This window comes from Aphelocoma coerulescens, chromosome 24, assembly GCF_041296385.1.
Source record: "Aphelocoma coerulescens isolate FSJ_1873_10779 chromosome 24, UR_Acoe_1.0, whole genome shotgun sequence".
Taxonomy (NCBI): domain Eukaryota; kingdom Metazoa; phylum Chordata; class Aves; order Passeriformes; family Corvidae; genus Aphelocoma; species Aphelocoma coerulescens.
The window spans coordinates 1201655-1216810 of NC_091037.1; the positions used below are offsets into that span (position 1 = coordinate 1201655).

A 15156-nucleotide genomic window follows, 5' to 3' on the forward strand; every position below is an offset into this window, starting at 1 on the left:
CTGCTCCAGGTAAGGCAGGCACAGTGGCTCTGGTACTGCCAGGATCCTGGTGACAGGAGGAAGCCCCAGGAAAACAGCACGTGATAAATACTTGGCCTGCCCAGATGGTATTTACTGTTTGGCTAGAGCTTATTTTATGTAAATCAACATAAATTTTATGTAAATCAACGAAGCAAAGCACAGAGGCACCCAACACGTCGGACACGTGCAAGACAGTGGCTTCCAGCGAGCAAAACACTGTGCCAAAATACAAGGCTGTTGTTTATACAGCTGTATAAACCCCTGAAGCTGTATATGGATAAAGGCTTTACGTGTCAGAAGGCAGCAGGACTAAACCCCCCACCACTCCTCCCTGCCGGCTCTCACCTATGACCGTGAGGGTCCCCGTGACCTCTGCGGAGCCGAAGGTGTTGGTCACCTCGCAGATGTAGGTGCCGCTGTCCTCCACGCGCAGGTCGCTGATGGTCAGCCCCGTGATGCGCTTGGTCCAGCGGCTGTCGGCGGGGAGCGGCCGCCCGTCCTTGATCCACCGCACAGCCGGGTTGGGGTAGCCCGAGGCGATGCAGGGCAGCTCCACCAGCCGGCCCGCCTTCACCTCCCTGGACTGGAAGCTGTCTAACATCGTGGGGATGGACTCCGCCGGGTCTGGGTTGGGAGAGGAATTGGGCTCAGCCGGGGAAGAGGAGGGGGTGAGGTGCCTCAGGGACACCGGTACCACTGAGTCCAGTCAGCACCATCCAAGAGGGACTGGCTCTCCCCATCCTCGTGAGCTGGTGGCTCTGCCATACAGGAGTGCAGGATGCACCCCGTTATCCATGCTGGGCGTGGGGTGCCCTGTCCCACCCGGCCAGCACAGCCTTTGGCAGCCAGGACAACAGGCATGTGGGGAGGTGGGAGGGAAAACACTTCTTAAGTAGCTGACGGGAGGAATAAACTCAGTAAGGGAGGAATTACTCAAGGTGACACCTAATTGGTGCAAAATACACAAATTTTGTGGCACATTTCAAAATTTACAAGGAAAAGGGCCCATCAGGCAGCTGGGAAAGGAGAAAATTAATCACTAAGTCTCAGGCGTGAAATTAAATTCCAGGGGAAAGAAACCTCTTTCATTACTCCCAAGCAGAAGTAAAACGCCGTGACGTGTAAATAATGACAGCGACCAGGAGGGGACCGGGCCAGATCGAAAGGCGCGGATTGGGGATGATACACCCGGCGACGCCCACGCCCCGCTGGGACACGCGGCAGGACGGGCACGGCTGAGACCCGGCACCCGCGGCTCTCCGAGAGGCAAGATCAGGCAAGCCCTCCATCTCTGCCCTGCCCTCCGGGGGGTTAATTCGAGGAGCCGATGCGGGAGCACCCGAGGATGGGAACAGCATATGGCAGGGAGCGGGCGCGCTGCACCGAGCGGCGGGAGCGGCGCCGCGGCTGCGAGTCGGGCGAACTCCCTCCCGGAGTAATTTGGGCAGTCAGCGGAGCCGGGAGCGCCCCGAGACACCCGGCACTCCGGACTGCACTGCCTCCGCCGCAGTATCGCTTGCATGTTCGTCACATCGCGTCAGGCTGCTCACATCGCGGGCTGTCACATCGCATCGCCTCCCGCTCGGGGTGACGCGCGGCACTGCCACCGCCGCGCCCGGCTTGGGGGGGCTGCGTGCTGGGGGCACCGCCGAGGCACTGCCAGCGCCCTGCGCAGCCCCGGCGGCACCTCCCGCCCCGCACCGGGATGTCCCCTCGCTGCGGGGACCCGAGGTGGCGAGGCCAGTGCTCCCTGTGCAGGATGGCAGTGCTGTGGGCAGGCGGGGGGGGTGGGCAGGCAAGTGGGGGAGTGGATGTCGGGCAGGGCTGGGCCCCGTCCCGGGCACAGGACCTGCCCCTCGCCCACACTGCCAGCCCCACGTGCTCACCTGAGACGGAGAGCCGGGCGCCGTTGCTCTGCCGCGTCTCCCCGCTGTACTTGTGCTTGGTGATACACCTGTAGGTGGACAAGGCATCTTCCTTCTGCACGTCCGATATGTACAAACCTCCATAAGAAGTAATAAAAAACCTATTTTCTGGAGACACAAAGGGAGGAGGAGAGTGAGCGACCCAGCCCTGGCCCCAGGCTGAGCACCTGGGTCAAGCAGAGCCCCAGCACTCTGAGCTGGCACTGGAGCTGTGGCAGGGAAGGAGGGACCTTCCTCCACCTCCTGCACCTCCACCACATCGAGGTGCAGCTCTAGCTGAAGTTTCAGGCTGGCTGGCAAAGTTGGATGAGCCACAGAAACCTTGTGTGTGCAAGAACAAACTGTGTTTGTGGGCACAGCCTCACTCCATCACTCACCCTGGCCAAGCACACACACCTGCCCAGGTGTAAAGGTGGGGCTGGGGTGTCTTTACACACACCTGGGCTCCCATCCATCTGAGGGCTCGGATTCAGGCAGGCCGTGGCTGCAGAGGGTGAGCAGAGCGTGTGGCACGAAGCTCCAGCACACGCTGCTCCGCCGCGGTGCCACGCGCTCCATGGCAACGCGGCAATTAAAAGTGAATCCGTCCCGCTGAGTTAATAATTAGCTTAACTTACTTAGAATCATGTGAAAACAAATAAGGGCTTGAGCTGATGTTTGAGCCCCAGGAGGAGGGTGGCGGGAGAGCAGCCAGGGCAGCACGGCCCCGGCAGCGCTGCCGGAGCAGCCCCCTCAGGCCAGCAGGTTTTGGAGCCTGGCACCAGGGAAAGGAGGCTTTGGCTGGCTCCTGACCCTTGTAATTCATCATGAATTACAACAGTAATTAACATGAATAGAAAAGCCTGTGTAGTGGCTACATGGAGAGCAGGATAAGCCGAGGCTCTGGAGAGGCTCCCTGCCCACCTGGAAAGCACTTTGCTCTGCCCCTCTGTGCCAAGCAAGGCTTTCACCCCCAGCTTTGAGGGGCTTTGGGGTTTATTCCAGCACCAGTCTCAGCTGGGATGGGATGCTCCATCTGCTCGGCTGCACCGTGGTGCCAACCAAAGCACCCCCTACCAAACCCCATGGCTGCAGAAGGTAATTTAGTGCAGCTGAATGCTCAGAGTGAAAACCTTTAAACCCAGCCTGTAAATCAGCAACATCTGCAAATGGCTCCCTGAAGTCCTGCACAACGCCTGCTAAGCCAGGATCTAGCTGATGAAGCCAAACAACAGTTTTTACTTCCAGCACCTTTTGGAAGCACCTGGATATTCTCAATTTAGGCAAGAAGAAAGCTCCGTGGTCAAACTCAGAAGTGCAGAATAAGCACGAGTGAGAGAGGACAAGGGGCAGATGCTCCCAGAGCACTCTGGCTCCCACACCCTGGGCAGGACCCCAGGCCCTATTCCCTGCAAGTGCTGCAGGTGACAGACCAGCAGAAAACAGGGATCCTCACCCAGGGAGCCAGAGCGTGTCCCTGGCATGAGCCGAGGCAATGCCATGCCGAGCTGTGCTGGCATTACCTATTCCAGCTGTGGCTCAGCCAGATGTGCGTGTTTGACTCAACTGCTTGATACCAGAGCATGAGGGACTCCAAACAGCAAAGAAAGAGCAAATAATTAATCACGATGCCAGTCAGTTGTGGCTAACAGAGGCACAGGCACCCGCCAGACTGGCACCCTGTGCCGATCCTCCCTGGAAGCAGCGGCAGCCCCACAGGGTGCAGGAGCTGCCATCCCCACCTCTCCAGCAACACCCCTGTGACTCCATCCCTGCTTGGAGGGGTCCAGGGCTGACCAGCCAAAGCCTCCATGCTACGGCATGTGAGCACCAGCATGGCAGCAGATGCCCCACACCAGCCTGCAGCTGGGACCAGAGGTGCGGTGGTGCGGGCACTGCTCCACTGCCGGTGGAGCCGTACAGCCCCCGCGGAAGGGCAGGGGGAGTGGTCCCCCAGCACTGCGATAACATGCAAATCAAACATTAATTTTTCATCTCCCATCAAACCAGTAAGCGGAGAGCATTGGCCGCACTGGAATTTGAGACGGGGGGGAGCCGGTTGCCATGGTAACGGGGTTGTATTTTGCGAAAGTGCTGGCAGCCCCAGCCCACACCCTCACACGCGGTCCTGCCTGGGGCTCCACAGCCCTGTGCTGCCGTGCTCTGGGCTGGAAACAAAGCCTTGTGCCCAAGATGCAGGCTCTGGGATGGGGCTCCAGCCATAACACCCCCCCAGGGACAGGAACAGGCAGAAATCCTGCAGGTTTAGGATCCACGTCTCCACCGTGGAGCAACAGGAGGCATCTGCCCCTTGCACGACACCGTTCCATCACGTGTGAGATCTACCCAAGCTGACAGCACGGCCTCCTTTGGCTTTCTTTCCTGGGAAGGGACAAGTGGCTCTGTCGAGGAACGTTCTGCTGGTTCAGGGGAGATGTGGGGCAGTGACTGATGTAAGTGGCTCCGACAAACCTCACCCAAGTGACTTATTGCTGACTTTGCCAGGCAGATTAATGTCGAAGGTCGCCAAGCAAAATCAGATCTTTCTGCCTACCAGGAGGTGGAAAAGCTTTACAGGAAGCAGAGGATTAAGCACATCCGTGGCCGTGTTGGAGCGATGTGCCTCTAATAACTCTTCCAGCTAGACCTGAGCTGCTGCCTTTGGAGATACCTCACCCAAGCCCTTGAATCAAACACCGCCGAGAGCCCACCACAAGCTAAATTCCACCTAAATTCTCAGGAACTGGCCCCTCACCTGGGGAAAAGCACAAGGGTGAGAGGGGGGCTCTCCTGCATGGTCTCACTGAGTACACACACATCTCTCCCACATCCAGCTGCCAGTGGTGGCCCTGGAATCCCAGCATCATTCCCAAGGGCCTCCCAGTTCCAAGAGAAAGATTACAGTCGATGCAGGTTACCAGCTCCTGCTCTATCCAATATAGATTTATCAAAACAAGGGGTCAGGGCTTCAGGAGGGAGCACGTTTTATAGTTCATAAGACTAATGAGATAACTTTCCCCTGGTACTGCTGGAGAATCAATAGGTGCCACCGTTTATGAATTAGCCATACTGGGAGCCTGTGCATCCCAAGGCATCCCGGACAAATCCAATAACTGTTTGGTGCTATTTCTGGCCACGTTTAAAGTGACAAACGCCTCCCAGGGGGAAGGCACAGAGGGGGAAGCCCCAAAGAGCAAAGCCTGTAATTTTCCACCGCTGCCACAGGGGCACTTTTCTGCTGTGGCTGCTGTTCCACGATGCCATTTGCCCGGCATGGAGCTCGCCTGGGGACAAGGAACATCCACAGAAAACCCAGCCAGGATGAAAACTCCTGCCCACCCCATGGCGCCGATTGCCACCTCCCTCCCTGGGACAGCCCGAGCCCCGGGACGCAGTGCCCAGCAGGGCAGGGGACACAGGGCACAGGAGTGGGCTGGCATCAGTGTCCACGCACCAGAGCTGCCTTTTATCTCAGCAGGCTGAGCCCAGATCGTGCCACAGCAAATGCTGAGAGCAGAGGGGGCCTGGACCAGGCACTGAGATTAAAGCTCCATCCACCCCTCCCTCGTGGAGATGTTAAAGAGGAGCCGTAACTCGAGCCCAATGCAAATTTCATAGGACCTGCGCAAATCTGACAGATTTATTTACGTGTTTGCCTGCCCTGGGAATCCCAGGGGAGCTGTAGGCCTGTCGCTGCTCCCAGCCCTTCCAAAGGCAGCAGAGCTCTCCCGCAGAGCTGGGGCAGCAGATCTGTGAGCTCAGCCAAAGGTTCCCACCTGGAAGAGTCACGGGCATTTGTAACGCGGCCAACGCCAGCTGAGCCAGCAGCTTGGGCTTTGCACCAAGGGGCTCCTCCTCATCCTCTGCCTCCAGAGCCAGCGACCCTTTTCCTGACAAAAGGGACCTGACGGCTCCTGCTGGAGCCAGAGCAGGGGGAACAGCAGAGAAGGGGTGGAAAGCAGGGACTCGTCACAGGCTTTCCACCTCCCCTCCCTAATCTGCTTTATAAGCATGGCTCCATCTCCTCCCGTTACAGGATTAACACCCATCTCTCATTCTCCTCCCGCAACAAGATTTTATTTCTAATTACGCTGTAATAAAACTGGGCGCGCTCCCAGGGCTCCTTCCAAATGACTTGTCGACACTTGGCGAGATTGAATCCTACTCGGGCCCGTTTCCGGCACCTCTGCCTGCTGTTCATTAGGCATGCATGAGGGAGAGGGTTTAAGAACAGAATTACATTTAAATGACTTTTCTGAGAGGGAGACATGAAACAAGAGAAGCAAAAAGCAGGAAAGGTTTACAAGGAGGGTGTCACTGTCACCTCCCTGTCACACTGCTGCCCAGCAGCTGCTGTGCCAGATCCCCACTCCCGGTGCTCCGGGGATCTGACAAGCCAACAAATCCAAAAGGAAACACTGGAGGGGATTTCTGAGTGTCAAATTTTTGCAGCAGGACGGCAACCAGGGACACGTGTCGCTGGACATTGTCACCCTGCCCTGGGGGATGCCCGGGACGCTGCACACCAACTGCTGTGGGAGTGGAGAGGTTTTCCAGCAGAAATAGGGATTTTCCCGTCAGGGCTCAGGAAAACACACACCACAAGAAATGTGGGATGGGCATAACCAGGAGCTGGCGCTGCCAATCCTGCTCCCTGCATCGGGGTGTGAGCAGCCAGCACGTGGCTTGAGTGGAACACCGGGAGCACCGTGTTTCCAGATGTTTTCCATCCTCACTGCACTCACTGGCAGTGGGCAGTTTCTGCTGCCTGGAAGCTGCTTCCCAGATCCAGGCTCACGAGTCGGCAAAATTGGGAAAACAGATGTTAGGAAAGATCTCTCTCTATTAGCTCCCTCGGAAGTGAGGTATCCTGCAGGGCTGGCAGGAGTTATTAAATCAAGCGTCATTATTTACCCAAGGGCCAGTCTCGCAAGTCATGTTCCTAGAAGTAAATCTGGAAACGCTGCCCACGGAAATGGATTCACACGGGTACAAGGGAGAGCACAGTTTGCCTCTCCGGGTTTTAATCCACCTCTGAGTCACCGGAGTGCTTGGCCCTGAAACCCGGCAGTGTTTGGGGACACTTTGGTTTGTTTGCGCAAGCGACTTCGGGAATGACACACTTCCACTGAACGGAGCATGGAGGAGGAGGAGAAATCCCCTGGGTGGGGGCCACGGGGCCGGGGCTTGCCCATGGAGCAGCCCCCTGTCACCAGCCACGCTGGCACTGCCAAAGGAGGAGGAATTAATCTCCCGAGGTGGTCCGGAGCCGCCTAATACCAGCAGAAAATTACAGAACAGGATGAAGAGCATTACAAAATGAATAGGAGGGGACTAGAGATTTCCATGGCTAATCCTGTTAACGAGACAATTTCTTATCAAACTCATTATGTGGCAGAAAGCAGGGGGGAGGGAGGGGCTGGGCAGGGAAGCTGGGGAGGGGGAGGGCGATGCCAGGCAAAAGGCATTCCCGGAGCATCGGGACACGGGGCTGACAGGGGAGCAGGGCAGCTCCCGAGCCCGGCTCACCACGCCGCACGTCAGCGAGGGTTGTATTTCTATTTCCGAGCAGAGCTGAGTATTACTAGAGTGACATTTACCACAAAATAGTGCCGTCTGCTCCGGCTCTGCCACCGGAGCTGCAGCAGGCTGGGATTACGGCGGGCGTAAAAACGTATAAAATCCACCAAGAGAACACTCAGTTCAAAAAGGGATTTTTGGAGCGTCGGTTTTGTTTTCAACCTCCTGCTACGACGAGTGTCATTTTCCCGGAGGAAGCAAAACAAAATGCTGCGGTCCGCAGGCTGAGTATGTGTTTGCCCTAGCACGGGATGGGTGGGCTGGGAAGGCAGCCCAGGGTGCTGGGGAGCTGGGCAGGGGCTCTGCCCACCGGCCCCTCCGTGCTGATTCCCGCATCCCACTCAGCCACGCACGAGCAAAGCCCAGCAGCCTGGCACGGAAAAACGCGGCTGTGGCTGAGTGATTCCTACAAATCCCCGCCAGCCCCTCCATCTCCTGCCCCCGAGAATCACGGGGGCTTCGCCGCTACTTTGTGCACAGCATTTAATTTTCTTTTTTTTTTTTTTTTTTTTTTTTTTCCATTTGCTATTTAAAAAACCGCGGAACTAGTCAGATTTCATGCTAATGAGGAGAAAATCTGGATCGAGGACTGTGCAAAAATTTGCATCTCAAAGAGGAAAACAGGAAGTCGCTAAGAAAGGAAAATCCACGCAGAGGTAGCGGGTATGGCCATAATTAGGCTAATGCTGCCTGTGTTCTGTCAGCTCGTTTCCATCAGCCCCGGGGTGGCAGGGGACAGCAGACCTCCCCACCAGCACGCCATGAGTCCCTGCCACGGCTCCCAGCTCGGGAGAGGAATGGTGAGGGATGCTGGGCACCAGGCTGGAAGTGCAGGATGGAGGATGGCACGGGATGGAGGATGGCACGGGATGGAGCATGGCATGGGATGGAGCATGGCATGGGATGCAGGATGGGATGCAGGATGGCACGGGATGGAGCATGGCACGGGATGGAGGATGGCAGGATGGGATACAGGATGGGATGGAGGATGGCACGGGATGGAGGATGGCAGGATGGGATGCAGGATGGGATACAGGATGGGATGCAGGATGGCACAGGATGGAGCATGGCATGGGATGGAGCATGGCACGGGATGCAGGATGGGATACAGGATGGGATACAGGATGGGATGCAGGATGGGATACAGGATGGGATGCAGGATGGGATGCAGGATGGGATGCAGGATGGCACAGGATACAGGATGGGATGCAGGATGGCACAGGATACAGGATGGAACAGGGAATGTGGCGGACACGCTGCCCCAGAAGGACAGCTCGCAAAGACGCACATCTGGAGATTGTCCAAGAGCACCACCAACGCCACGGGATCGCCCGCACCCAAAGGAGGAAAAGAGCACACCCCCAGCCCCAGGTGCCCAGCCAAGGTCAGGGTGAACACAGCCCCATCGCCTGCCTCAGCACAGAACCAGCTGTTGCTGTCCCCCATCTTGAGAGGGGCTGATTTGCAGTTTTGCATCAATTTTCCTCTGATTTTTTAATTGGGTTTTGCTGCCGCTGCAGACATTACTGTGCAAACCATTCCGAATGGCTTGAACCAAGATATTCGCTCATAAAAATCAATCACCAATGCCGAGAATGACAGAAATGGAAAATGTCTAATGAAAACAAAGGGGAAAACAACAGGTACTCCGGTCCTTCGCCATCCATCACCAACCTCGGATTATTGATGGGAGGGGAAAAAAATTCTCCCATCTACAATCAAATCTTGAGAAATCTTGAAAAGCCAAACACCACATAGGAAGAAATTCTTTGCCCCCACTTCAGTCTGCAGGAGTTTTGCCGTAATTATAATAAGAGTGAGGCTGCTGGATAACACGAGAATTATTTTCCCCACTTACATTGTCAAATGATCATTTTGCCCTGCAGTGAAATCTCAATAATTATAATGCCGAACCGTGAAAGAACAAAGAAATAAAAAAAGCAGTGTTTTCTTCCAGGGAGCGGGGGGAGGGGGGAGCTGCCATTGCAGAACTCAAAGTGCATCCTTCCTCTAATTATCTTTTCCAGGGCTGTGCATCCCTCACCCCTTCCCCATGGCCTGAGCCCCCCGATAACTCCATCAGCTGGAGGGGGTCGTGTGGATGGGAGCAGCCACCTCCATGCCCAGTGTGGCAGAGCTTCCCCACCGAGGAATGAAGCGGGGAGCGTGGTTTGGGCTCCATGGCATCGCTCCCCAGCCCTAATCCCCGCCCCCAGCTCTGCCAGGAGCTCCCCACAGAGGCTGCCCGCGGGATGTGGGGACTGCCGTGGCAAAGCCCGTCATGGCCCGCTGTCCCTTCACACCCATCCCATCCCTGACAGCCCCTCGGCGGGGGAGAAGCGAGGGGAGAGGAGAGAAAGGGGACAGAAAGCAGAGGGGGTGTGGGGGGGTAAAGGAGGCGAACAAGAAAAACAAGACGACAGAACGCTTGCTCCACAGCCCTCGGCTAAATTACAAACCAGTTTACTGAGGTGGAAAGCTGCAGTGAGCTGAGGAGGAATATGTGGAAACCATCTGCAGATTTAAAAATAATCTATTTTACGATCACCCTCGAACATATTCTTTTGCAGAAACCAAATAGGATTTGTTGTTGTTGTTTTGTGCAAACTGTTAGGGAAAAATTACTAGAAACATGCAGGGGGTTTTGCCTTCTTGAGTACTGAGAGGCTAAATATGCCCTTCCTTATGTTTAGAATAGTAACAGTCATCTTAAAATTAACTTGGTCTGCATCAGAGCTTAAAACAGTTGCAATTCAGAGCCTGCAAAAGCAGGACAAACCTGCGCTGGGATATCTAGCGCTTGTAGCTGACAGATGTCTTCCTACATACAGTAAATATAGGTCGTCTTTTCCTACCCAGAGAACTGTAGATCTTAATTAACCAGGCCACTAGCAGCATATGCAATGCTTTTTTTCAGCTTGCTAAGTAAACCTTCCCGTGATGAGATGGAAGGAAAATCAGATGCACGTGAGAGGGACCCCCGCTCCGGCCGCCGCGGTCAGCGCAGCCCTCGCGCCGCGGCTCACGCCGTTATTTCACGCTATAAAATCTGGCTAACGAGATGGGAAGGGTGTGGAGTGCCACATCCCCCTCCCCGTGTGCAGCCCACGGCCGTGCCCAGCCAGCCCTGAGCCCGGCTCGGCTGGCAGAGGCCAGAGGGGCTGCGGAGCTCCGCAGACTAAACCGCGCTTCTCCTCGTAAGCCACTCCGGGATTAAATTATCTCCGGGCTCAGAGGCAAATGAGCTAATGAAATTCATGCTGCATTATGATAAAGTCGTGCCGAGCCCTCGTGGAGGGGCAGTGGGCTCTGGGTGGGTGAGAGAGGGAGGCAGCGCCTGTCACCCCCGGGCACCGTGTCCCTGTGCTCGGGGGCTGAGCCTGGGCCGGCCACATCCCAGCCTCAGCTCAGGAGGAAGGCAAGAGCTGGGTGAAGTTTTACAAGACACGGCCTGAACGAGGGCACCCAGCAAGCTCCCAGCCCTCCCACCAGCTCTCACATGCAGGGTGCTCTGAGCTGCTTTTTAAAAACACTGGATTGGAAGGAAGAGAGAGCAGAGCCCGAGCCCACGGCCACATCCTCACACAGTCTGTTTCTACAGCCAGAAATGTGCTTGGCAGGGCAAGGACAGCACACAGAGCTCTGCAAAGGCCAAGATTGGTACAGGCTCCTCAGAAAAAAGCTACCCAGAGCCTGTGGTAAGAGCTCGAGGCCAGAAGCTCCCTCTGCGATGTCAAAAACTGTAGAAAGCTGCACGTCGCTGCCCTGCACCAGCTCTGAAAGAATCCTGCTGAAGCCAGGACCTTGTTTTGATCTGATGAGAAAACCCAAAAGCCTCACAAAAGAAACTCTGTCTCCTGAAACTCAGGGGTGAAGGGGAACGATCCCACACTGCTGTTCGCTGCCGTGGTCCCACGTGTGCACGAGACACGCGCGGCGTCTCCCATCCCCTCCTCCCCTCCCTGCTACTCACTGGGGAAAAAAATTCAGTGAACGCGACTCGAACAAAGAGTACAACTTCCTCCCCGCTCATTAGTGCTGGAAAAGCAACAGAAAAAAAATCCCCAGGACATAACCTCCTCTTCAGCTCTGAAGTCTGAGCGGCTCGGAGAGGGTGGTTGGGTTTATTCTCTGCCTTTCACCTCGCTCAGAGTTGGTCTGCACGCTTTGATTACAGCGACGCAGAGAGGAGCCGTCATCGAGGAAGGAACCCCAAACCCACCCACCCTGGGGCAGACAGATTCCCACACGTGTGGGCACTGCCCCATCAGCACCTGGCTTGGAGGCTGGAGGCAGCTCGGGGCAGCTCACAGTGACCCTCCCCAGCCTGTGGGACACTCTGATCCTTCCTCCCTGTCTCCCACCCCTCTGGAGGGGGTGACTCCAGAGGAGAACCACTTCTCCTTGCCTTCCCTGCACCCAGGAGCACTCATGGGGGGTAGGAGAGGAGGCGGGTGTGAGGTGGGTCAGGTGCATCACCTGCCATCTGCACCACCAGGGAACAGCAAACACGGACCCAAATGTGGGTGAACTCCAGCACCCCTTTGGAAAGGGGTGAGAAGGAACCAACATCCCTGCAGCCACAAAAGCCACCAGTGTGTCACCACGAGCCTTTCCCCAATCACTCCAGTGCTGGGAAGGTTCAGAGAGCAACCGGGGAGCTGCACGCAACCCTGGGGGGAAACAACCCTCGTGTTCCATCAGAGCCACGGCACAAATCCACTCCAGAGCATCTGCCACGGGCGGGGGCTGCACCGGCAGCTGGGAGGAGGAGCAGCCCCTTCCTGCACCTCACATGATCCGCTGCAGCTTATCAATAATTATTAAGACAAGGCAAATGTATGTTGACCTAGTTAGACGTCCAAGAAGAAAACCAGCCCCGGTGGCTTTGTTTAGCAACCTGGCAGTGCTGATGGAGGCAGGCCTGGCACGGGTACTTCCCACCAAAATGATTCCCTCCCAGCACCGGGGAGGGCACGTGTGAGCACTGGGGCAATTGTAACACTTTAGGCTTCAAAGACAGCGGGGAAATACTCTGACAGTTCACAATGTGACCACAAAAATCATTCAGGGCCAGAAGAATTAGTCAGGTGCTGTGGGATGCAGCACAACCCCCGGGACCCAGCTCCGAGCGGTGCCTTGGACACCACAGACACAGGGAAGAGAGATCCCGTGTCCTCCCGACACTGGCACAACATCCCTGCCCCAGGAGCTCAACTTAGGCAAACCCAGCCCCGCAATCAGATGGGATTTCCTAGCAACAAGCAACGAGAGGCTGGGGCAGCTCACCAGGAGAGCGGGCTGCCCCCACATGACTCCAAGTCCTTAAACGAGATGGGATCTCCTTACACCATGCTTTCACCTGCCCTCCAGGTGTCCAAGGGACAGAGGGGGCTACCCTGGCTCCCAGCACCGCTTTTAGCCTGTTCAGGTTTAACCTGGGGAAACCAGGGAGCAGAACATCAGGGCTTAGCACCCTTGGGTATCGCCACCAGGTTGCCCATTGTTTTTGGAGGAGGAATATCCACTTGTCACCACGGTGGCACACAGATGCACACGGAGCCCCCACCCCCACGCTGTGTTCCACTCAGTTTGGGGTGATCAGGGAGAGCTGGGACCCCAAAACTGTCCCATGACTCGGGAGGTGTGGCCTGCATCTTGCTCACCTGACACACACGCAGAGTTTTATGTGAGACTTGAGCTCAGCGTGCTGCTCCTGCCTCCTCTCTGCTTCCCTGCAGTGACATTCAGGATGAATTCCCTTCATCTCGTGCAAACACTAAAGGCTCTCCAGCTGCCCCTGCCAGGTCGGAGCATGGCTCAGGGCAAGGGACGCGAGGACAGAGCGGACACTGCCATCGCCAGCCTGGGGGACACCTCCTCAGCCCCTGGCCTCCTGCCCAAGGCTCCCTCCTGCTCTGCACGGTTCAGTGGTGCCTTTACAGCACTGGCTGTGCCAGGACAGCCCGAGGCCTCAGCGCCAGCTTCAGCAGGCACGGCTGGGCTCAGGGACGGGCAGCAGCCCAGCCCAGGGAGCCACCACGGCTGGGTCCCCTCAGAGGGCAGGCGCAGAAGGGAGCAGGGGACATGGAGGTGCAAAGGGACAGCATGGGATGGGCTGGGGAGTGCCTCCCTGGCTGGCACACAGCATCCAGCCTCACAAGTCCGGCTCCAAGGGTGACAGATGCCTGGATACAGCCCTTCTGGCTAGGGCAGGCACCCATCACCAGCCTGGGAACACTCAGCACTTCTCCCCAGCACAGGTCCCTCTGTCCCTGCAGCACTGCAGCCAGATCCCGCCTCCAAGTGCCTTTCAAAACTGACGGGATGCAAATTATTCCTCCCTTTCAGCTGCTATTCAAGCCTTGCTGGCCACCTCTCTGAGCAGCTGCTGCCTCGCACACACACACACGAGAAGGGCGGGCACAGGGCTGATTTTGGGAGCAAGGACGGGTGAGTGCAGCATCCATCACAGCCACACAAAGAAGCTCCTCATCCACCAGCGATGAGGAAGGCAGCGTGAGCCCAGCCTGCGCAAGGAGTGCAGCACAGAGCTGTGCTCTGCTGGGCTGGAGGAGCTGTCCCAGGGAGGCTGACACGGGGACAGTGGCACAGGCCAGGCCAGGGATGCTCCTCACTGACAGACATTAGTGGGTGCACAGGCTAAAGCAGCAGGGCCAGTACCCAGCCAATTCACACATGTTTTATTCATAAAAACACTGCAAAGTTCACGCGCGTTCACTAATTACTCAACCTGCTCCTCTGTCAGGTGAATAATGAGGAGAAAAATAATCAGCAATTTGTTCAAAACCACATGGAGAAATTCCGAGTGCGTTATGGCAGGGCTGTGCTCTGCATACCGAAACCTGGCTGATGTGATGCTGTAAAAAATCCTGGGGCACTCACCAAAGTGACCCCAACGAAACCAGTGCTCCCGTGCACCCCAAATCCCAGCCTGTCCCACACAGCCAGGGGCCGTTTCCAGGAGCTCCAGGTCTGTCACAGCTGTACCTCAGAGGAGAAATGTCTTTAAAAAGCATCGAGGAGCTCCTGCCTCCTCAGAGCGCTCGGAAGCCAGGCCAGGCCTTGCTCTCTGCAGCGCTGCTAATTACCATGGCTTTCCAGAAGGCAGGAATAATTAAAGCACCTTCCCTTTCCCTGGAGAACGAGAGCAGGAGCCTTAGCGCATGGCACAGACAAGAGAAAGCATTTCCCAAACTTCTCTGCTTTCCTCAGGAGCTGAGCCCGGCAGCGGGGCAGAGCAGCCAGGAGCCTCCTGCGGGGATGCTCCCGTCAGCACCCACCCGAGGCGGGGAAAGAGCCAGGGAAAACCAGCCAGCACGAGAGAGCTGGATGGGAAATCTCAGGCTTTTTAGCTGAGGAAGCACTGAGGAGTCAGCACATCCGCTCCCAAGGAGCCACTTCAGCCAGGGGACTCCTGCCTTGGCACAGCAATTACTTTAAAACAAAATTATCCTCTGAAAAGGCATCATAGAGCATTAGCCCTGGAAGTTCCCACTTGCCCACCCAAAAAATCGCAATGCAAGGTGTCACCCTGTTGGTCCTGCAGGAGGGAGGTGGGTTTAAGGAGAGGGCCACCAAGAGAGAGCTCTGTGGCCACTGAGAGGCCTCCTTTGGCCAACACTGGCTT

General features: G+C 56.5%; 1 protein-coding gene across 1 annotated transcript in view; it reads right to left on the reverse strand.

Annotated features, from left to right (window-relative positions):
* The window catches only part of DSCAML1 (DS cell adhesion molecule like 1), a 95099-nt gene that overhangs the window by 27883 nt on the left and 52060 nt on the right, over nt 1-15156 (reverse strand). Inside the window, exons 4-5 of the mRNA XM_068994519.1 lie at nt 1908-2054; nt 367-645 (exon numbers count right to left, since the gene is read on the reverse strand). Coding sequence (XP_068850620.1) covers nt 367-645; nt 1908-2054 — 426 coding nt within the window. The remainder of the gene's footprint in view (nt 1-366; nt 646-1907; nt 2055-15156) is intronic.